The following is a 24,953-nucleotide window of genomic DNA, read 5'->3' as shown; positions in this document are numbered from 1 at the left end:
CATTTCATTTAAAATTTTTTAGCTATTATTTATAATACAGGAAAGAAAGTAGCTTTCAGTACTTCTTGGTGTATTCTCTAGAAGAGAGAAATATAATGACTTTTTCCCCCATAAATTTATCTATCTATCTATCTATCTATGGCTGTGTTGGTTCTTCATTGCTGTGTGTGGGCTTTCTCTAGTTGAGGTGAGTGGGGACTACTCTTCTTTGCGGTGTGTGGGCTTCTCATCGCGGTGGCTTCTCTTGTTGTGGAGCACGGGCTCTAGGCGCGCGGGCTTCAGTAGTTGTGGCACACGTGCTCCGTAGTTGTGGCTCGCAGACTCTAGAGCGCAGGCTCAGGAGTTGTGGCGCACGGGCTTAGTTGCTCAGCGGCATGTGGGATCTTCCCAGACCAGGGATTGAACCTGTGTCCTCTGCATTGGCAGGTGGATTCTTAACCACTGAACCATCAGGGAAGTCCCTATAGTGACTTATTAAAAGTTTATTTTAATAGGTAGTATCAAATTTCCCTTCAAAAAGGCTACATCAATTTATCCTCTCACTATTAGTGTATAAGAATATCCAGTTCCCCTGATGCTTGGCCAACACTTACTATCAATCAAGTACTTCTTTTTTCTAAAAAGATGTATTAAAAACAACCAGTCATTATTGTTTTAACTAGCATTTCCCTGATTAGTACTGAGGTCATGCTTCCTGTTTATTAGTCATTTATACCTTCTCTTCCATTAACTGCCTGCTTCTGTTCTTTGGTCATTTATTTTTCTACTAGATTGTCTTTTTTCTCATTGATTTGCAGGAAGTTCTTTAGGATGTTTTAAAAATATGTTCAATATACTGTACTAATATATTGTTATACCAATATATTAATATTATTAATCCTCTATTTATATATATAGTTAAATATAAAATCTTTTCCTTTATGTCTTGTTTAAGGAGGCATTTCCTATCTCAAAGATGTATAGTTTGTAATCTGTGATGTACAGTTTACCAAGATACATGGAATAACAGAACTGAAGAGAACTGAGGAGTCCAAAACTGCGTCCATACACAAATGGCAATTTGGAATATGAGAAAAGGATAAATACATAGCAGAATAAAACTTAGACACCTCTTTCAGAAATTTCCAGATCAAGTAGGCAAATAATATAAAGAATTTGAATAACACAATTAACAAACTTGAATAATTATAAATTTAGATTAAAACTTTAAAGAAAGCAGTACAAGTTCTTTTCAAGCAAACAGGGAACATTTACAAATGACTGTTTTATACCAGTGTTTCCTAAATGTCCCTAATGATAAGAATCACCTGCACAAATCAGATTCCTCAGCCCTGCCCCAGACCTACTAAATTGATATATGGGTCAGGAGCCAAGTAGGACCTGAGAGATTTCTGCTTATTCAGTGTGATATTAGGAACCTCTAGTGGAAATTCATATGCATGATATGAAACTGACAGTCCATATGCAGCTGTGGGGGAATAGTTTAAGTCACCGTCTTAGCCTCAGAAATGTGTACAGCAGGGTAAGTAATTAATTTAAATGTTGAGAGTAATTTAAAATGTTGAGAACTAATTAAAATGGAAATGCTGTAATGTTCGGTTACTGCCAGACCAACCAACAAGTCGAACTTTAGGCCAGGTACAAGCTGGCAGTCTCCCCAACTGTAAGCCTAATATTGCTAAAACAATGTGATTTTAGCACTGGATTAGATAAAAAGATAAACACCGACAACAAAAAAATACAGAAAAAGGTGAAATTTCATATTTATTGGTACAGGAAGAATTATTCTACCCAAAACTTTAGTTAATAAATTTGAAAAAAAGATAAAAATAAAATCAAGACCAATAAAAAAATTAAAGGCCTAAGAATACGAGAGCTATCACTGTGAATACAACTCTTCCTCCTACCCTAATATAGACAAAGCAAAAATCTAAAAGACAAACTCAGGAAAAAGCTACTTATACACAAAAGAGAATTAACATCTTTAATATAAAATTAAGAAGAAAATGATGAATCTCCCAGAAGAAAAAGAGTCAAGGGACTTAAAGCAATTATACTCCAATAAAAATGTTAAAAAAAAAAAAAAGAGTTAAGGGACAATCCTACAAAGGTCAAAACCATGAAAAATGTTCAAACCTTCCTAGTAACAAAGAAAATATTTAACAATAAAAAGAGTGGTTGAATTTTAAAAACCATTCTATTCAGGGTTGGTAATATGAGAATGTACACGTATTTCTGGTGGGAATATAAACTGAAAGGCAATTGGCAATAACTACCAAAAGGCTAAAAATGCACACTCCCTATCTCCAATTCTACTTCTAGCAATTTCTTAAGGAATCAGATTTGTGCAAAGGATATACACAGAAGAAAGCTGATGGAAGCACTGTTGATAAAACTTTGGAAAGAAACTAAATTTTCACTTAGGATTGATCAAATAAATTATGAGCATCAATACAATGATGTAGGTTTATACTTGCTGGTAAAGAAATGTATCAAGGATTTGTTAAATACGAAAAGAAGATTTTCATGAAAGCAGAGTTCTATTACATTAATGAAATTTTACACCCTCCTCCATGTCTATATAAATCATACTCACACAGGACATCCATGCAGGGTCAGTGTATACACAGAAAAGTGTGGAAGGTTATATACTGAATTGCTAATCATCAATATCTCTGAAGGGTGATAATATAGTGATTATTTTTGATGTTCTTGCACTGTGTATTTTTTATATAAGTAAAGCTATTTCCATTTTGGAAAAAAAAAATGAATAACAAAGGTAAGCTGGTTTTACTAAACTTTCCCAGATATATGTACATTTTACCTGGGCTATGTTTGATTCTATTTCTATCCACAGAATGGTAGCTCTTCAATGATACATGAATATCAAATTGTCACTGAAGTTAAAATCACTCCAGTTACAGAAAACAGTCATCCACAGAGGAAAAGAGGGTCCTTCTAACAGTAACAATGATCATGGGTTCACTGTGTAATAGCTTAGAGCAAAACCTCAAAATATTTTAGCTGACTTTCCAATTTAATGCTATAATTAGAACATCTTCATAGCTATACATACAAAAGTACAGGTATTGTAATACTGTGCTTTAAAATATTAAATATAGAAACCTTATCTACCAGAAGACAAAAATATTACCGTGATTTCAGATGAACCTTTCACAAAGGGAAATTCAAGTGTTCTAACTTTCCCAATAAAGAGTGGGGTGTCATCTTCCTCATTAGAACCTTTGATGGTAGCCATTACAGTGCCAACCAAATCAATTCCAGTATGATTGTTGTAGTCATCCTTAAAGCAAACAACAAAACGTAACTAATTAGAAGTAGAAAAAGATTAAACCCAGAGAAGGGCATGGACAAATCAGAAATATGACCTATTTATAAAGCCCCAAATATTAAATCATCCTGATCCTTCTTACTCCAAACACAAAATTCACTTCTCAGAGTAAGTGCTCCACAGGCAGGAAATAATCCCAGAAACCATAAAAGAACCATCTAATACAATGGCTTCCATCTAATACAATGGCTCCCAACTCTATTAAAAGGACTCCCATTTAAAAATTAGTTATGTACTATACCTTCAGCATATATATATGATCTAGGGAAGACCAGTTTAAGAACGACTCATGTGTCTAAAACAAGAAAATACACTGAAGGAGTTAAGTACTCTATCAGCCAAACTTTTCATAAAAATGACGTGCCACTAGTGTGTCTTACATGTTTTTGTTAATATTCTTAGCAGCACTATTGCTGCTTACCCTCTGGGTAACTGGAAGCTTTGAGGAGCTCATTATGATCAGCCATGAGCAGATCTCTTCAAAATAAATACTTTAACTACTTTCTGCCCCTCAGTGAAATGGACATTGAAGAATCAACTTCCTTCACACATTCATAATGCATACATAAAATAGTGGATTAAAGATATATTAGGAAAGGTAGGCAGATTTCTGCATTTTTGAGTAATTTCTACTTAGTATATCTGGATTTTATGTATAATGTTAAACATTATTTTTATTCAAGTATAAAGATATTGATAAGTATTTCATTCATCTGCACAAAGTTTTCCTATAAACTTAAACTGAATAATCCAGATACGATTCTATAATAACTATCTTGCACCCTAAAACTAGGAATAATTTTTCTTGTTAACCTTTGTAATTTGGAAGTAAATAAACATTACCGTAATACGAAGATACAAATCTTTGACCAAGGTCCTACTGGCAACTGAGCGAACATTTGAAACAGCTGGTGTAGCTGGCTGAATTTCAGGAACTAACTTCACAGGTTGATTAGGTAGAACATCCACTATAATCTAACAAAAGAAGCATTCTGATTAACAATACATTAATGGTTTAGTATTAAAGATGAAGAGAAGAAATAGAGAGCATATACTAAATGAAATGAAATATTACCTTCTAAAATGTATTTCCATTAAATTCTTAAAACTAATCAACTTGTAAAAATTGAGAATAAAAGGCATATCAGATTAATTTTTGAATGTTAACCATCTAAAAACAAATTTAGAAACACTTAAAAATATATGTAATTTTAAAAAATTTAGTGCAGTAACAATAATGAAGATAATGTATGTGAAACTACCTTAAACTTCATTATCTAGAATCCTAGTACCTGAAATGTTACTAATTGAAACACGTTCATGTACAATTGATAGGAACAACCTTACCATGATATAGATTAAAATGTTTACTAACTGAGTCCTCGATATAAAGAGGGATGAACAAGTAACTTCTGCATCAGGTCAAATTTAATCAACATAATTTAAGTATGTACTATGCTAAGATTCCTGAAGATGGCATTATTTACACCTTTCAACCAATAATTAACCCACTTGTAAACAAAACAACACACTCCTCAACCAAGCAAGAACATGTGAAGCTAACTAAAGCTAACTGCCATGCATAAAAAGAATAAACAAACCTGCTCACTGTTAAGGATATTTGCTTTATCCATCATAAAACCAAACTGGATACAATATGTCCCCACTTTGTTAGGAATTGCTTTATCCCTAAGTTAAAAAGAAAGAGACAAGATCACTGAAACCTTTTAAATAAAAGGGGAAGAAATTCAAAACATTAACATTTCTTTTCCTTCCACAAAAAGTAAATGAGTAAGAGGAGAGTTACTATTACTACATTCACCTTCATTCACCAAATATTTCCTGCAATATCAGGCTTAATTCCAGATCCCTCTTACCTGGACATTCCATCACAAAACATCTAGAACACAAACTCTGGGTGTGGCAAAAATTGAAAGAATAGGAATACAAAGTTGACAAAGTAAACACAAAAAATGCTGAATTATATATCAAGTGAATTTTGCTTCATTTCTACACAAACTTCCTACTCAGTTTTATATTGTGAATTTATAGATTATCCAGCTCATCTTTTTATGTTGCTTTGTTTTCCATTTATATAGTCTAAATATATAACTATATAACTATATATATATATATAAGATATTTATTGTGATTTAATTATCAATAAAGAACTCAGTACCTAATAAGAGGTAGACTTACTAGACTATTTTGGTCACAAACACAATGAATATATAAACGACAGTCTACAGTATACCTTGCCTGATACGTGCAATGTGGTTCATGACCTCTAAGTTGGCTCTGCCATGTCACTCATATTCTCAAAATATTGGCATAATGTAGTAAACAAAGGCTGTGAACACACATCTGAATTGAAATTCTGCACTATAACATACACACAACCTTGAAGAAAATTATGTAACCTTTCTCTAGGTTGTGTTTTCTCTGAGGATAATTCCTAATAGAGTTCCAGTAAGAATGAAACAAGACTTCTGCTCCCAAATGGCAGACCAACACTTCCTGATGAAGGTAACCATATTAAAAAAGACATCTGCTTGAAAATGTTTGAGAGATAATAAGCAAAAGTGAAAAAAATGACTCAGCAGGATACAAGATAGCATGGAGACCCTGGGAAGTGAGTTTCATATTTAAGGTTGCTTGACTCTTGGGAGAATATCCTAGGAGTAGAGGTGGACCTAAAGCAGACAGGCTCCCAAAGGAAAAGCAACTGAGCTTAGAATTATCTCAATCTCTGAAAATGGACCAAAATGATAATAGACTGCTAGTCTCTATCCCAGACAACGGACAGAAGCAAATGTAAACTCCATCTGGAGAAAGAGAACATCTTAGACTTCAAATTATTTCTATAAATATGCATAAATAAAAAGTATGGTTTAAAAAAAACCCAAATAAATAGGTACATGAAGAGGCAAGAGAATCAGAATGAAAGCCAACAGAAACAAGAGACAATCAAAACAGACCAAAACGAACTCCAGACAGATTTCAGTAAACTCTGATTAGTGCTCAAGGTAATAAAAGACAAGACTGAAAATTCCAACAGAGAACTGGACCTTTAAAAAAAAACTAAAAATACCAAACAGAAATTGATAATTCGAAGATGAATTTAATAGCAATTAGATACCACTGAACAGAGAGAGATTAGTTAATTGAAGGTAGCTGAGAAGAAAGTATCTCAAATGAAGAAAGTCAAAAATATGGCAAATAGAGAAAAGAGGGTAAGAGAGAATACTATAAGGACTAAGTGCATGTAAATAAGAGTGTAAGGAGGAGAAGAGGGAAAGAATGAGGCAGAAGCAGTATTTGATGAAATAATGGCTGACAATTTTAAAAAACTGAACAAAGACCACAAAATCAAAGCCTATGAAAACAAAAAGGATAAATTTCAAAAAAATCCAAACATAGGCACATCACAGTAAAACTGCTGAAAACAAAATTCAAAGCAACCAAAAAGGAGGGTAAATGATGACTTTTCAAAGTAACAACAGTTAAGACTGATTGTTAACTTCTCAACAGAAATGATGGGACAGTGAAAGATGGCTTGAAAGTACTGCAAGAAAGAAACGGCCAACCTAGAAAATCATGTCCAGAAAAATATTTTTCAAGCATGAAGATGGAATACATTTTTAGGTAAAAATTAGATAATTTGTCACCAGCAGCTGTGCAGTCAAAAATATTAAAGGAACTTCCTCAGATTAAAAATGATCCCAGATGGAAGCCCTGAGTTGAAGATTAACAGAAAGGATAAATGAATTAGTTTAAGTCTAAATGAACACTGACTGTATAAAATAATAATGCCATGACAGATTTAATATACACAACAACAAAGGCATGTTAAGTTGGGAGAGGGAAAATGGCACTTAAGTGTTCTAAGATTCATGCACTGACCAAAAAGGGTACAAAATGTAAATTGCCATTTAGACACTGATATGTCAACTATGCATGTTGTAATCCCTAAATTAATTAATTTAAAAAATAAACAGAATCACTTAGAAAATAGTAAAAAATTGAATAACTACCAAGTTAATGAGGAATAGAAAATGAAAATAAAAACAATAAATTTTTTAAAAAAGAGAAAGGAACAAAGAATAGTTGGATCAATAAAAAACAGTAAGATGTAGACTCAAAAAGCAAGCACTGGATCGTTCTCAATGGTGAAAAACTGAAACCATTTCCAATAAGATCAGGAACAAGACGAGGTTGCCCACTCTCACCACTATTATTCAACATAGTTTTGGAAGTTTTAGCCACAGCAATCAGAGAAGAAAAAGAAATAAAAGGAATCCATATCAGAAAAGAAGAAGTAAAACTGTCACTATTTGCAGATGACATGACACTATACATAGAGAATCCTAAAGACGCTACCAGAAAACTACTAGAGCTAATCAATGACTTTGGTAAAGTAGCAGGATACAAAATTAATGCACAGAAATCTCTTGCATTGCTATACACTAATGATGAAAAATCTGAAAGAGAAATTAAGGAAATGATCTAGCTTAAGGAACTAAAAAGGGTTGTTTATAGATGTTGATTTCAATGTTATTTATAATAATGAAAATGGAAATAATCTATTTAGCCCAAAATATGTGAATAGTTAAGTAAATTATGATGTATTTTCAAAATAAAATAATCTCTCTATAAAAAAAAAAAAAAAAAAAAAGCAAGCGTTGGACTTCCCTGGTGGTGTAGTGGTTAAGAATCTACCTACCAATGCAGGGGACACGGGTTCGATCCCTGGTCTGGGAAGATCCCATGTGCTGTGGAGCAACTAAGCCTGTGTGCCACAACTACTGAGCCTGTGCTCTAGAGCCCATGAGCCACAACTACTGAGCCCATGAGCCACAACTACTGGAGCCCATGCACCTAGAGCCCGTACTCCACAACAAGAGAAGCCACCGCAATGAGAAGCCCGCGCCCCGTGATGAAGAGTAGCCCCCGCTTGCCGCAACTAGAGAAAGCCTGCACGCGGCAACGAAGACCCAAAAAAATAACTAATTTTGAAAAAGGCAAGCATTTTTGAAATATGTAATATCTAAACTTTTCAATTAAAAATTATTATCATTATTATTATTTTTTGGCTGCACTGGGTCTTTGTTGCTGTGCGCAGGCTTGATCATAAAGAGAGAGAAATATCAATAAAGAGAGAGAAAACTTAAAAGGAAACCAAAAACAAATTCTGCAGCTGAAAAGTACAGTAACTGAAGTGAAAATTTCACTACAGGTATTCAAAGGCAGATTTGAGTAGGTAGAAGAATTAGCAAACTTGAAGATAAGACAGTGGAAATGACAGTCTGAGGAACAGAAAGAAAAATGATTGAAGGAAAGTGAACAGAGCCTAAGGGACCTGAGATGCCATCAAGTGGACCAACATACACATTGTGGGAGTTCAAGGAGAAAAGAGGGAAAAGGGGGCAGAGATCATGTTTGAAGAACGGCTGAAAACTTCCCTAGTTTGATGAAAGACATGAATATAAATATCCAAGATGCTCAAGGAATTCCAAGTAAGATAAACTCAGAGACCCACACCAAGACACATTATTACAAACTTTCAAAGGACAAAGAAAAAGAGAATATTAAGAGCAGCAAGAGAAGAGCAAATCATTACATACAAGGGATCCTCAATAAGATGATGAGATTTCTCATCAGTAAATTTGGAAGGCAGTGGGCCAATGTTTTCAAAGTGCTAAAAGAAAGAAACTGTCAACCAAGAATCCTACATCCAGCAACTGTTCCTCAAAAGTGAGGGAGAAATTAAAACATTCTCAGATAGGAATTCCCTGCAGTCCAGTGGTTAGGACTCTGCACCTCCACTGCAGGGGGCACGGGTTCAATCCCTGGTCAGGGAACTAATATGATCCTGCATGCCACACAGTGCAGCGACATTCTCAGATAGACAAAAGCTAAGGGAGTTCATTACCACTACACCTGGCCAGGAAGAAATGTTCATGGGAGTCCTACAAGGTAAAATGAAAGAACAATAGACAGTAACTTGAAGCCACACGGCAAAATAAATACCTCAACAAAGGTAAATACACAGGTAATTATAAATGCTGGTATTATTGTAACAATGATTTATATCTATACTTGTACATTTTGCTTTCTATATGGCTTAATAAACTATACACTTAAAGAAATAAAACAAAGCAATTATTAGTCTAAAAGGAAAGAAAGATTTCTAATAAATAAAAGAAACCTTAGACACCATCTCTCCAAAACCATTTTCAGATTTCAAAGCACAGGTCCAGACTAAAGAAGCAACACTCAAAGTCACATAGTTAAACAATAAAAACCTAGTTCAGCTTTTTTACTTCATAAGATCTTAAGTTTAGAATTACAGAAATGTCCTATACAATAAAATATAAAGTGCTCTGACAACAGAATTCTTCTGACGTTTTTGATAGTTTGGAAAACAAATGTATCTATCACAACAATCTTTCCCCAAACCGTTTCACAAAGTTTGCAAACAAAATATCTCAAAAAACTTCCTGACCAAAAAATTAAGAAAATAACATTTTCTATTCAATCATAAATTATTTCTCCCTAGCTGAGCAGGCAAATGTTGCCAAGGCTGATTACCTTCATAACAAAATATGCATTAAAATATGAAACAATTCGCAAAATACCTGAAGTAGAAGCAGCCATCTTCCTTGTCATTATCCTTTATTTTATTACAACTAAATGTTTCTGCCTAGAAGGAAAAGTAGGAAAGAAGAGGAAGAGGGAGAAATCACAAACTTTTAACACAGTGTATTTACAATGAAAATTTACTTTTCCTTTCACCAAGTGTGAACCCAGATCACATCCAGATTGATAAATACACACAAACACACCCCTACATGTATATATCTTTACCATGCATGTATGACACAAAAGTGAGATTAGTCACAATGGAAAGATATACCATTAATTATTAAAGGGCACAAAACAGATCTTAGAGGTGGTGACATAATTTTAAGGTAATAGCAGCTTGATGGGACTGATGGTATAAATTAAGGAAGCTAGTTTCCTAAACAGATGACTAAACTGAACCATAAATCCTGAAAGATGTCATTAAATCAGGACCCCTGATATAGCTTTGTTTAGTTTCCAATTTGAGATTTATTTTAGATTGGCACTGGCTGGTATGGTAGCCAATAACTACATATGACTACTGAGCACTTGAAATGTGACTGGTCCAAACTGAGGTGTTGTAAGCATAAAATACATACCAAATTTCAAAGACTTGGAAAGATATAAGAATGTAAAATATCATTATTAAATTTTAAAATATTGAGTTCATGGTGAAATGGTAATTTTTTGTATATTAGTTTAAAACTATATTTAAATTAATTTTACTTACTTTTTTAATTTTTTAATGTGGCTACTAGCAGAATTCAGAATTTGAGTATCACGTGGCTGGTATTATATTTCTACTGGACTGTGTGGCTTCGGACTCTCAAACTGTTCTCTCCACTCTACCCCCTTCTTTAATTTACTCTGTAGTCTATCAATCACATCTCCTTCTCTCACCTTCTATATTATCTCTTAGTGATATTTAGCTTTTTGCCTTGTGCTACTGTTCTTTAGACTTAATTCTGAAACATACTCTGATGCATCTTTTAGAAATCGTAAGTGATGGAATGGGTTACTTTCTAGTTCTCCAGGATATACACACTGCATTTTTATATTAAATTACATTTAATTTTATGTTAAATGTAAGAGCTACTTTTAATTTCTAAAATGCTTTCTATGACTCACATTTGCTGGTGGTCGGTTCCCACTGTTTGACAGTTTCCACATTTTCATGGAAATACGTGCTGGATTAATATTTTTAATGATACTGTCATCTTCAGAAATAACAGTAATCATAAAATCTGTAATGATGAACATTAAAAATTATTTTCTTTCTAGTTCAATTAGTGGATTTGGCTAAATAACTGTATGTCTTAAAGCATACATCTTGTTTAAGTGTTAATAATAAAATTCTGATGAAGAAATAAAACTATTCTTTAATTAGTCTTCCCCAACAATTTGTCTACAGAACTTATTCAATCATAACAGGTAACTCTCCAGTGCTAAATCTCCACAGAAATCTAATAAATACATCTTTGCTATTAATAATCCTTTGTCTTATTTTCACAGTCTGCCAAGCAAGACCAAAAAGGTTAGACTGTATTATTTGTAGCACAAGGAACTATATTCAATATCCTGTGATACTACTGGGCATATACCCTGAGAAAACCATAATTCAAAAAGAGACATGTATCACAACGTTCATTGCAGCAGTATTTACAATAGCCAGGACGTGGAAGCAACCTAAGTGTCCATCGACAGATGAATGGATAAAGAAGATGTGGCACATATATACAATGGAATATTACTCAGCCATAAAAAGAAACAGAATTGAGTTATTTGTAGTGAGGTAGATGGACCTAGAGTCTGTCATACAGAGTGAAATAAGTCAGAAAGAGAAAAACAAATACCATATGCTAACACATATATATGGAATCTAAAAAAAAAAAAAAAAAAAAAGGTTCTGATGAACCTAGGGGGAGGACAGGCATAAAGACGCAGACGTAGAGAATGGACTTGAGGACACGGGGAGGGGGAAGGGGAAGCTGGGACGAAGTGAGAGAGCAGCACTGACATATACACTACCAAATGTAAAATAGATAGATAGTGGGAAGCAGCTGCATAGCACAGGGAGGTCAGCTCCGTGCTTTGTGACCACCTAGAGGGGTGGGATAGGGAGGGTAGGAGGGAGGCACAAGAGGGAGGGGATATGGGGATATATGTATGAGTATAGCTGATTCACTTTGTTATGCAGCAGAAACTAACAACATTGTAAAGCAATTATACTCCAATAAAGATGTTAAAAAAATATATCCTGTGATAAACCATAATGGAAAAGAACATTAAAAAGAATGTATTTATATGTTTAACTGAGTCACTCTGCTGTACAGCAGTAATTATCACAATATTGTAATTCAACTATACTTCAATAAAAAATAAATTTAAAAAAAAGGTTAGACTACAGATACTCAGCAATCTAGAATAGGCCAAATGGTTACAAATCTATATGCTTTATGTAGTCTGAGAATACAATGTTTACTTTCTTTTATGATTTTCAATAGCATACAGTAGCTAAACTATTATTACTTGTAATATTCCCTTATATTTATCAGCTGTAATATTCACTTGTCACCTATTAGTTTTTAATCACAGGAAATAGGTCTTATCTCCCCTAACAGATTTTAAAGGCTATAATTATTTAAAATTATTGTTAATATTTCAATCTAAATATTTCTGGTCTGCTTCTTTCACTGCTTGTAACTATGAACAGGAATTCATCCTCTCAAGAAAACCAAAGTCTTCAAGAAAGTTACCTATACAAAGCAAATGCAATTTCCTACTGACTTGGCTCCTGCCATATTACACTAAAATCATTTGCTTACTTGATTGTCTCCTACATTAGACTGAACTCATTGAAAACTGTCATGTTCATTACTGGAATTAGGAGTCTAGCATAGTGGATGGACATAGCAGGTGTTCAGTAAATGTTTGTTGTTCTGAAATATCTTTAATCATAAATTATGATGTGATGCATTTTCATCCAAATTAAGTTGAACAGTCCTGGTTCCGTCTGGTTTAACAGTGCAACATATTTAGTAGAACATACCCCCACAGTTTTGCCATTTAGCAGTTCATACTTCTTTTGCAGAATCTCACAATTCAGCGAATGAACAAACACAAACTGATTATCTTAAGCTATCAGTTTATATATGAACTTTTAGTTCATTCTTGACCATTAAAGGAATGTAGGATATAGGGGAGAGGGAAGACATAGCTAAGTCAAATGTACTTTCTTTACCATTTGAAAGGCCACAACATGCTTGCTTTCTTATCATGCTGAACACCCAGGATAAATAATTTATTCCACTAATGTATGAGGCAAATTAATACTACAAATTTATTTTAAAACTGTGAATTACTCACCAGTGAAAATACCCCCTGCTAAAAAGGAAGCATCTTTGTCATATTTAACATTGAGACGAATGGGTTTTTCAGGGTCTGGAAGAATCATTAACTTAATTATGGGTCCTTCTATGGTATTCTTGTTATAAATGGCTTTAACCTGCATAATATGTTCTCCTCTAAAAAGAAAAAAGGGGAAGGGGGGAAGGGGGTTCAAACTTCATTAGTTATAACTAAAAATTCTGAGACAATTTATACAAAGTTTAACTCATTTAGGAAACCTCTCTACTCCAGTTCCATTCCAACTCCTGACTATCACTAAATAGAAGGCTAGTTATTACTCTTAACGTAATCCAGTAATAACAAAAATCAATCTCTATAATACCAATAACTATCAAACTTTCAGTTCTTACCTAGGGGCATAAACACTGAACACTCCCAAATTAGCCCTGCCCCTTTCATCGGTTTTATGCTGTTGGTTTGAAGGAGTGAGCTAAAAACAAAACAAAACGGTTAATTAGAAAATTCTAGGAATCAAATTCTTTTCCTCTATTACTATTTAAAAAGCTACATTTGCACACAGTCTAAAATCTAAAATTGTCTAATTTGAACTAGCTGAAATGATATAATATGTAATCTCACATAATCCAAAGGATAATAATCACACTGATCAATTAAACTAGAATTTTGTGTATTTCAATTATTAAGTTGCAGAATTCAATGTTCAGTTTCAATAACGCTGATATATCAAGTGAAGTCTGGTCACACAAACACTGAAGGTGTATTCCAAAACTGGGGGGTTGTGAGAGTCAGCGCAGGAAAAATAAACATAAATATACATACATAATTTCAAGTCAAGGCATAATACCATGTCCATCGTTAGTTATTTCATCTTTCTCTTAATATTTACTCAGATGTGCTTCTTAAATCTTTGTTGCAATACTACTTTTGCATTGATAACCAAGCTTTTACTTTTAAGTGATTAAGAATCAGTGGCCACATTTCCTAATCATTGGTTAGAAGAGTCTTTCAGTCTTTTGCAGATGCTTCTCTAAAAAACTAGGATCATACTCTTATTACCAGTAGAAGATAATCACTATTTAACTCTCTTGGAAGCAAACATTAAGAACAAAAGTAAATGTGAAGACTGTAGAAGCAGGAAAATCAGACTCTCTCCTAAATCCTAATACCTAATTTCTGTTTAACGGAACCTGAAGATTAGGTAATTATGGTACATGCAGATTAAAAAAAAAAAAAAAAAAAGCAATAGTTGGTGAGATAAAAGTGAGAAAGAGTAATTGAACTGCTAGAATAAAACCCTATATTTGTACCTGTCTCATTTACCCTCCAATCCATCTTCTCTCAGCCTATCTTTCTCAAAGTCTTTCTTCCATCTGGGTCCTAACTCTTTGTTGCTAAGCCAGAGAAGTAAGTCTTCTATTTCAGGCTATATAGCAGCAATACTGTAGTCTTTTTTGACAGGCTAAGACCTCTGACCCTTTTCACTTTACTTTGAAAATAAGTTCATGTGGATCACAAGTCATTCTTGGCACTTTAATCTCCTGTATAGCTTTTATTTATTTATTTTCATTTATTGTCTTTTGGCCGCACACATGGCATGCAAGATCTTAGTTCCCCAACAAGGGATTGAACCCAGCCCCCTGCAGTGGAAGCACACAGTCCCAACCACTGGACCGCCAGGGAATTCCTTCCTGTATAGCTTTTAAGATAAACTTGTTGAGTTCTGCAAAATCCCTACTGGGATTCTTAATGAACTAATGGATTAATTTCAAGTGAACTGTGTATTTACATAATACCAACTTTTTGCATCCACTAAAATTATAAAATTTGTGGAGGGATACTCAAGCCTGGCTAAATATAACTCCAAGAACTCGCTTCTGTGTTGCCTGGCAACAACCTGGTTGGGACAAATGAATTCCCTTCAACCAACAGGAGAGACTTGTGAAAATATAACTTTGCAAGGGACTGGCAGCTTCTTCCCTTCCCCCTTGCAGGAGGGCATAAACTTTGTGCCAGGCATCCAAAGTCCCCCCTACATCCTGGTTACCCCAATACTAATGTAAACACTTGGTACCTAATCTTGGACTTCCTGGTATCCAAGCACTATGTTTGTGCCCAAACATTACAAGGCCGTTTTCATGCTTGCCGAATTCCCTAGAACACAAGCCAGTATAGGTCCAACAGCTATGACCAGGCCCTGCTAGCTCTCCAAAAGGTAGGTGGAGTACAGTTACTCGCATGACTCTTTTCCTTCACCCTTAGGGCTTGTAAGCTTCCCCAATAATACCTGTTTCATAACCCATACTGCAGGTCATTGTATCTGCCATCATTCACCTTTGTCAGCATTATCTATTCTTAATCTGAAATCCAAATATTATTAATATTGTGTAATAAACACTCAGACATAACTGTAGAATGTTGCCCCTTGTTATACTGTTTGCAAGATATAAACTATACTTCCTCAAAATAACTATTAAAAATTTTAGGTTAACTTCAACTAAGCAATAATGAAGATTATATAAGACTATTTTTTTTAAAAAAAAGAAATCTGACACCTAAAGACATGATCCTGAGGATGAAAGCCAGAATTTTAAGTAAGTTAAAATATTTAAGAATGTTTAAAACTTACCTTTAAATTGTTAGCTTTTATAAGGCTTATTTTAACCTGTGGCACAAGTGCTGGATTATCCCACTGATCACAAAGTTGAACAATGAGAGGATTCTGTAATTCTCTTCCGTTAATCACTGGAATGGACTAAAACAGATATAATAATTTTAAGAAGCACTAAAACATATATGCCAAACAATATGATTACTATTTAAGTGAAACAATCACTTAATGTATCTGTTTTAGTCACAAATAGCTCCTTTCATCAATTAAAATAAACTTCTGAAAGTCAATTATGTTGTCACAAATGATCCTCTTCTTATAGAAATGATTGAAAATTTGATAAACGGGAAAATATCATTTGACATTACTGGCTTCTAGAGCCAGTCAAGAATTCTAAAAATTACATATTAGAAGGACTTCCTTGGAAACAGAAGCTTATCTTAGGTTCTCATCTTTAGCACTGTCATCTACAGTTTAACTCCTCCATCAATTGTCAGCACTTTGCCAGTCTACACGAAGCAATAATGCACAGCTTTCCAGCTCTTGGTTAAACAGGACTAGTCACTGATAATCTAAACTGTCTTGTTGGCTTAAGATGTTTCTTTCTTTTCCATTACTTCATGTAAGGCCTGTGTAACTCTGCGAATTTGTGTGCCAACCTATTAATACTGGATATATCAAAGGAAAACACATTGTCAAGCAAGAAACCTGTGAAAGTCTAATCCTCTGTGCCAGATCTTAAAAGTTAAAAAAAAAAAAGAAGATAGGAAAGATATAACTAGCAAAAAAGGAAAGCTGATTTATCATCTCTCTCCTACTAACAATGTTCCCTCCGCTTCCTCCACCCCTCACCTTACTTGAGGAAGTTGTTTACCAAATTACGTTAGGAGGTTGCTAAAAGTGGGAGAAAAATTAATAATGTTTTAGGGCTAGAAATTTTTTTTTTTAAAGATACCCTTGAAGCTGGTTTAGTTTAAATGCTTGACTACCAAAAGATTTTCATGGATAGTCTGTATTTTATCTGCAAAAGTTTATAAAAAGCTTGAATATATAAAAAGTGCTGATGTTTCCAAATGTAAACACTACAGGGTCTTTATTCCTAATTACATAATTGTCTATCCATCAAATAGTAACTACTTTTAAAGAATATCTTTCAGTAAATGACTTGTAGCAAAAGCTTTTAGTTGAACATTTTTCTGGGTAGTAGTGGGGAAAGCAAATATCCAAAATCAAATGTTCATGAATACAAATCTGCCCTTTGCCACTTTTTAATATTGTCGTGTAATGTAATATTTCAGAATTTGTTTCCTATTTATAAAGACTGATAATACATCATAATGTTGCTGAAGATTAAATGAGAGAATATATGTGTATATTTATATACTTTTTCTATTTATCATGCTTAGGTGTTAAATCAGTTCCCCTTTTCTATTAAAGATCCTGTAGGTGGACAGTAGGTCAAAAAATAAATTAGAAAATTCTAGGAAAACCACATATTCAATGACTACGTTTTCAAGCTTACCTACATATAATGTATCTCTTAACAGAATGAGAAATTTGTGTTAGGTTTTATTTTTAAAACTTTTGGATTTCAATGGTATATGCAAATAAATCTTGTAATAAGTTTTTGAGTTAACAAGCTGTCATTATTTTTTATATTCCCCTCCTACAAAATCATATAAAAACATGAACATGTAAAGATTTTTTCCACCTCAAATGTACACAATTATTCCATGGTACAGTCAGTCAACAAATCCTTTACTGACATCATTAGGCACAAAGAATGTATTGACTTATGCAATATATGTGCTTCCAGATAAAAATAAGTACACTCGCTTTTCAGTGAAATCCTTCAGTCAACACAGTATTAGAAAAAAAATTGTTTTTAAAGCACATTCATACACTAGTTTATCTGTTTTTTTAAACTCACAAATCAAAAAAGGGCAATCTCAAACTAGGGCGCAGATATGTAAGCTTTTCTTAGATGATCAGTTCCTTTACAGGATAATTTCATTTACTACCACGGTCATGTGAGATCATTTCCCATTAGAAAAAAATAAGCTTTCATACCAACAGATAAGGCCCTGCCACATTATAACTGAACACCAGAATGTGAACATTTTAAAATTAGAATTCTAAAAATTGAATGAAAACTGAAAGGTAACAGATTTGACAGATATTTGCAAAATTAGTATTTAAGTATTAGTAATTAGTATTTAATTCAAAAAGAGTCATGTACCACAATGTTCGTTCCAGCTCTATTTACAATAGCCAGGACACAGAAGCAACCTAAGTGTCCATCGACAGATGAATGGATAAAGAAGATGTGGTACATATATACAATGGAATATTACTCAGCCATAAAAAGAAACGAAACTGAGTTATTTGTAGCGAGGTGGATGGACCTAGAGTCTGTCATACAGAATGAAGTCAGAAAGAGAAAAACAAATACTGTATGCTAATACATATATACGGAATCTTAAAAAAAAAAAAAAAAAGGTTCTGAAGAAGCTAGGGGTGGGACAGGAATAAAGAAGCAGATGTAGAGAGTGGACCTGAAGACACAGGGAGGGGGAAGTGTAAGCTGGGATGAAGTGAGAGAGTGGCATGGACTTATACATACTACCAAATGTAAAACAGATAGCTAGTGGGAAGCAGCCACATAGCACAGGGAGATCAGCTCAGTGCTTTGTGACCATCTAAGGGGCGGGATAGGGAGGGTGGGAGGGAGACGCAAGAGGGAGGAGATATGGGGATACATGTATATGTATAGCTGATTCACTTTGTTATAAAGCAGAAACTAACACACCATTGTAAAGCAATTATACTCCAATAAAGATGTTTAAAAAAAAAGATTTAACTATTTGCATAGGAAGGCAAACTGAAGTTTTTATGGGTATAATGAATGACTTGATATCTGGTATGCTTTTAAAAATTCCAGCAAAAACATTTTTTTAATAAGTCAGTGAGAGAGAACAATGAAATAAAATTGGGCAAAAATCAGTAACTGTTGAAACTGGGGGTTCATAATACTTTTTTTACTTTTATGCATATTTTTAAATTTCTATTATAATAAAGTGCTTAGAATTTGAAGTATTACACTTTTTTAAACAAATGAGGGAACAGAGATGAATTAAATAATGAAGTATTAAAATTCATAATACTTTGTCCTTTTGTTATTGTTACTATTGCTACTGTTATTACTTCAACAACAAAATGTAATATTCAGCTCTACTGACATTTTGAAGCAATAAGTCATGTGATATTAAATTCTGTCAATCAAGGCAGGAAGGTACTTACCTCCTTTAACTCTGGCCAGTCTACAAGGAGAAGTTTAGCTGGTGGCCCAGAAATTAGCTGCACTCGAATAAAGTCAGAAAACTCACGCCAAGTAAAACAAAGATCCTTATTTCCAGGGGGACCTGGAATAAATTTGATGCCTCTCACACTTATACTTTGTGTATTTTCCTAGTGAGGAAAAGCACATTGAAAAGAAACAGGGAGATAATGTTTAGTTTTCAGAAAAATGAAAGAAAATGTTGTCACCACCCATGTGCATACAGATGTGTTTCTGGTATAACAACAGCAAGTAACTTACACATACGCCAATACTGGAGTTCCCTGAATTTCATCTCCTTGAGAGGAGAAACTGAAATTCTTTTTTGTGAGGGAGAAATCTAAAAGGTTCAAGCTATGTCCTTTTTCCTGATATTTTCGTAATTTCCCTCTTATTTACACTTGCATTGTCTCCTTTCTGTTCCCCAAATAGCCATGCACATGCTTGCCCAACACCCTTTGCACCCGCTCCTTCCTTCTGATTGCAACATTTTTTTTACCTACATGGCTTTTCTTCAGGTTTTTGCTCATGGAATACCTTAACCAGAGGGGTTTTCTGTAACTAGCCTATATGATGGTGCCCTATTCCCACAGCCCACTTTAATTTTCTTCCTGTCACTCATTTCCTATCTGTTATATGCTCTCCCATTACAAGGTAATCTCCGAGAAGGTAGGGGCTTTGACTTGTCACAACCCCATCGCTGCTACTTAGAATGCCTAACATCTGTTAATGCGAATCAATGACACTAGCCTATAATCTTTGCCAAGTGACTGAAGTAGATAAAACCGATTCCGTACTGGCATGAGCACTGTAGTATTTGCATTTTAATAGTGACCCTTAATGATTTCATCATCTTAAATTTCCATTAAGTACAAATATTAAATAAGTACAGCAGATTTTAAAACTCAGAGTTAAAATGTCATGTTTTATGATCTGAAACAACTGTTTGTAGAACATTTCTGTAAAAAGACATTGCAAAACAATAGAAATTAATCTCCCCCAAAAGCCCATTGAGTGCAGGGGAGTTTTTTCATTATTTGGAAAACAAATTAAGCATTCATTAGTACAACATATTGAAAAGTTCAAAATACGTGAAGTCTATAGAATCCCACATTTAATAGTGAAACACCAAATGCCCTTTTGAAGAGGTGATGTCTTAAGTAATCTTGAAAGTTATTCTGGTTTTACCTCACATCTTGAAAATAAAATTTGCATGCACATTAACAAATTGTAGATGAGTATAAATAGAATTAAACACAAAATTCTGAAAGGTACTCTCTAAGGTCTAATGTTGATATTATCAAGGGAATGTACTTCAGAAGAGCAGTACATTTTATGAAGATGTGGAAATGATTTTAAGAAACAATGGCATATTAAAACCAGTTGTTTTTTTAAAAAAAACTTTAAAAATAGTGTTTTTTAAAACAACTTTGGTTTTAAAAAAAAACCAGAGGCTCCCTTTTTTTCTGTAGAGACTAGGGGTAGACTCCTATTGTTTGTTTGAAAGTGAGTCAAGATGGTATATACATCAGTTGTAAAATGACAGCAGAAAGAAAGAAAGTCAATTTGACTGGAGAATGAGCCCTGGGAGGAGACAGGTATGCTGCAGTGGAATACTATGGAGTACTTTAGGCCACCCTAAGGAGATGGAGTCTAACTTTACAGTATAAAATGCTGATAGGTGGCATAAGATGGGAACTGAAAACTGACACTAGATTTGGTCAGGTGGCACAGGGCAGAAAAAGAGCGACAGTGGCTTGCCTGGGAATGATGGTCAAGAATGTGAAAACAGAGAGTATATACAACTCTTCCAAGGAGCTGTACTGTAAAAAGGAGGAGAGAAAGAGGGCCGTACAAGAAAGCTGTGAGGGTTTTTTTATTATAGCATGTCTATATGCTGATGGGAATCTAATAGATTATAGCATGTCTATACGCTGATGGGAATCTAACAGACGGGGAAAACAAGATGTAGGAAGACAGGTTACAATTTAGGAATAATTAGTGAAAGAGGATGGGAGTCTGTGCGTAAGGCGACAGGAAGCAGAGATAGTTCATGTACAACAGCAGTTATTATCTGACTTCATCTACACAGAGGGTGAAGCTAGACAAGAGAAGAACCTGAAAGTCAGAGATCAAACCTTATCTTTTACAGTAAACAAAACACCATTAAAAGTTCCTCAGCAGTGCTAAGATATAGTGAAAGTGATGTTCTGAAAACTAGAAATAATTGCCCAGCAGATTAGTGGAAACAGAAATTCTAGGTGGGAGGGGCAACAAGGAGGCTATTATGATCATTCTGTCGGGTAAAAGGTATAATGGAGGCTCCAAAAGGAAGAAGAGTTTTAAAAACCATTAAATGCCCTAAATGGATTCAACTTTACTTGGGGCTTAGCATTCCTTCTTTTTGACCTACTCGAGTCTGGTAGGTTCCTTGAAGGCTCAACTCCAACATCTTTTCTCGAAAACTGTCTTTAATCTCTCCAAGAAGAATACATTGTGTTTCCTTGCTTGTTTTAAACTGAAATAATTCCACCAGGGTTCTTATTTTTCAAGCTAATCTCAATTAACTGCACAGCTGCAAACTTTCACCACTAGTTTTCTCCCAAGCATTCTATTTAATGCAGGGACTGAGCACCAAGAAATTTTACTCAAATAGCTACATGAAAAACTATCTTTATATACATATCAAAATATTTAAGGATGAAATGATATGATGTATGGAATTTGCTTCAAAGTGATAGATAAGGGGGAACTGATGAATGTTGAAGCTGACTGATGGGATCATGGGAATTACTTATACTATTTATTCTATTTTTGCATATGTTCAAAATTTTTCATTATGAAACTTATTTTAATGCCTTTTATAATTTTTCATTGTAAACACTGAAATCAAGTCTCTCTTATTTTTGTTTTTCCCAAACTTTTTGTTATATATAAACTGAATGGAATAAGCCAACTGTTATGGAAAACAGCCATACCTGAAAAGTAGTTTTCAAATGTGAGCTATCAAGTCCAATCCCAGCAATTCCCAAGGCAGATAGAGAACTTGGTGAAAATGCCTGAATTTGATTTCCATACTGATCTGTAACTATTATAACTATAAAAGGGGGAGGAAGTTTAATTTTAAAGTATCTTAATAAAATATACAAATATCCATAAACACACTTATACAATTAAAATTATACTTAGAAACTCATTCTAACTTTGTTCTTGTGTATCTTTTTGGTAAAAAGTAATTATAATCACTTCTTTTATAATCACTATAAAAATAATAAGAATATACATAAGTACACTTATGTTTACATATTTAACATGATGCTGATGTTAATCAAGTTTTTTACCATGAACATTTGAAGGAAATAATTTAGTATTATGTAATATTCTAGATATAAGAAAAATACGGGATACATATGAACCCACTAATATATTTACTTTTTACTCTTAATATTAACTATTAACATTTCTAACAAAAGTCAACATTCTTTTCAACAAACTATTTTTGCCAAACTGATTTCACAGTTAGGTCACCATAGGCAAAGACAGGGAAAAGCTTCAATCTTTCCAACAATGGAATTTAAACCATAAACCGTATATAAATCCCAAGTTTTCCTTTCAGATTATGTATGCCAAAACATGAACGTAAGGACATATTATAGAAGTGTTTTAAAGAAAGAAAGCAGGCCATACTAACCTATTTCTCCTTGAAGCTCTTGGCCCATCTGTACTGTTTTTCCTCCTTTTAATTCACATTTTAGATGTTTAGGTTCATCAGGAAGTGGTCTGCAATTGATTAACAAGTTAAACGCCTTACTTGCACCATTAATTGTAGAAAAAAATTAGTTTAAATATGCTAAAGAGTAACAAATACAACATTCGTTTTCTAAAACTTGAAGTAACACCCCTCTAAATACCTCTATTTATATAACATAACTACTAACCCAAAAGGAAGTAGAGAAAAGATAGCTTGCAAAGAGAGTAGAGAATACTGACAAAACACACACACACACACACACACGTGTTAGATTACAGTTATCTATGCTGGATTAAAAGGAACTTATGCCATGAGAGCACTGAGAAAGAAAACAGATGGGTCTGTAAGAATGACCTATCAAGAGATCTGTCTCTGGCTGAAGAGTTGTACATCTTACAATTTTATCTCAAACATGGAGCTATTCTAAGTGTTGGAATAGTATGGAAATGTGTAGAGGAATTAAAGTGAAAAAGGTTATTAAAAAAGAGGCAGCCGAGGAACTGACAGGCCAGGGTGAAGGACAGGTTTTCAATATAGTTACTTAAATCTTCCCCTTTTCTATCAGGTGGACTCAGCTTTGAAAATCATCACTAACCAATGAAAGCATTCTTCCTTCTGAACAACACACTGACTGATCACACTGTATCTTTTGGACTTTTCATGTCTGTCATTCTGCAGGAGTTTTCACTGTTGCTTGTCCTAGGAGGGCTTTCCTTTATCAAAAGTTCTATTTCTGACAGATACTAGAGGGTCAATTAAGCAGAAGCTTGTAACAATATTAAGAATCAATCACTATCTTCAGTGAAGCTTTATTCCGAAGACAAACTATTTCCAAAAAATTGTGAAAATTTCTATATTAAAAAACAACTTTGGCATGTGTGCTTTGGAGAAAAGCACTTTTGTTGCCATATGCTGAATTTTGAAATACCTCAAAATATAATATGCCCACAAACCTTACTGTAAATGCACTTTCCAAAGACACATGATCATCTTGGAATGAAACCTGGCAATAGCGCATATCTTTTACAGATGTTGGTACTTGTACATCAGGAAGCAGACCCTGTAGTAAGTGCTCTTTGTTAATCTCAGGAGTCCAATTAACCTAGAAGAAAAATTATATATTTAAGAATAATATAAAGCTTAATCTAATGCCTTCCAACTGCCACTTATCTTACCAAAGACTCTTAAAATTATAACCCATCCTCCCCACCCCTAAGGAAAAAGAAAAGCCCCTTATGACCAGAAATGATGGTCGTTCATATATTACTATAATAAAAAAGTATCTTCCTCATTGTCTTTCCTGATAATGTTGCCATATCTTTCAATGCAATAAAATAAATATTCCTAAGTCATTTCTTTAGCTTTTGCCACAAGATTATCACTGTGGTCATTATAGTTTTAAAAAAACCATGTCAATCAAATCATGTGATCAATTCTGAGAAGTAATAGTCAATCTTTTTTTTTGAAAAGAATCTTATTAATACAGGTTTTAAATGAGATCTAAGTGGACCTGATTCAGCAAGGTGAGAAAACAAGTTAAATCCACTAATGTAATTACCATCCTGGTCACATCTTGATCTTAATCTACTCTGGAATGTTTTCAGCTCTAATTTTAACTTTACATCTCTTAAATTCCATATTTTGTTACCTGATCCATTTTTTAAGTTGATTACCCTACGCTATCCTTTTAAACTTCCAATCCTTTCTATTTAAGAATTTTTAGCTCAACTTTATGCTTTTAGCCTTCTATAGCTGTGATTCTTAAATCATTGATATTCTAATATTTTAATCCTAGTTTATGCTGTTCTTAGTTACCTTTTTTTTTTTTATAAATTTATTTATTTATTTTTGGCTGCGTTGGGTCTTCATTGCTGCACGCAGGCTTTCTCTAGTTGCGGCTAGCGGGGGCTAC

At 33.9% G+C, this 24,953-nt stretch overlaps 1 protein-coding gene across 7 annotated transcripts in view; it reads right to left on the bottom strand.

Moving 5' to 3' along the window:
* Positions 1 to 24,953, bottom strand: part of SMCHD1 (structural maintenance of chromosomes flexible hinge domain containing 1) — a 133,454-nt gene that overhangs the window by 30,569 nt on the left and 77,932 nt on the right. For all 7 annotated transcript variants that reach the window (XR_014252077.1, XM_082418557.1, XM_082418554.1 and 4 more), the window contains 12 exons: positions 23,995 to 24,143; positions 22,982 to 23,070; positions 22,269 to 22,387; positions 19,254 to 19,421; positions 15,972 to 16,097; positions 13,735 to 13,814; positions 13,343 to 13,500; positions 11,105 to 11,220; positions 9,991 to 10,055; positions 4,954 to 5,041; positions 4,196 to 4,327; positions 3,155 to 3,304 (listed from right to left, as the gene is read on the bottom strand). Coding sequence is in view for 6 of the 7 variants with exons in the window: in XM_082418557.1 (XP_082274683.1) it covers positions 3,155 to 3,304; positions 4,196 to 4,327; positions 4,954 to 5,041; positions 9,991 to 10,055; positions 11,105 to 11,220; positions 13,343 to 13,500; positions 13,735 to 13,814; positions 15,972 to 16,097; positions 19,254 to 19,421; positions 22,269 to 22,387; positions 22,982 to 23,070; positions 23,995 to 24,143 (1,440 nt within the window). In the remaining variant the exon portion in view is untranslated. The remainder of the gene's footprint in view (positions 1 to 3,154; positions 3,305 to 4,195; positions 4,328 to 4,953; positions 5,042 to 9,990; positions 10,056 to 11,104; positions 11,221 to 13,342; positions 13,501 to 13,734; positions 13,815 to 15,971; positions 16,098 to 19,253; positions 19,422 to 22,268; positions 22,388 to 22,981; positions 23,071 to 23,994; positions 24,144 to 24,953) is intronic.

Source organism: Balaenoptera physalus, assembly GCF_965194825.1.
Source record: "Balaenoptera physalus genome assembly, chromosome: 12".
Lineage (NCBI taxonomy): Eukaryota > Metazoa > Chordata > Mammalia > Artiodactyla > Balaenopteridae > Balaenoptera > Balaenoptera physalus.
This window is presented reverse-complemented; position numbering and strand designations above follow the sequence as displayed.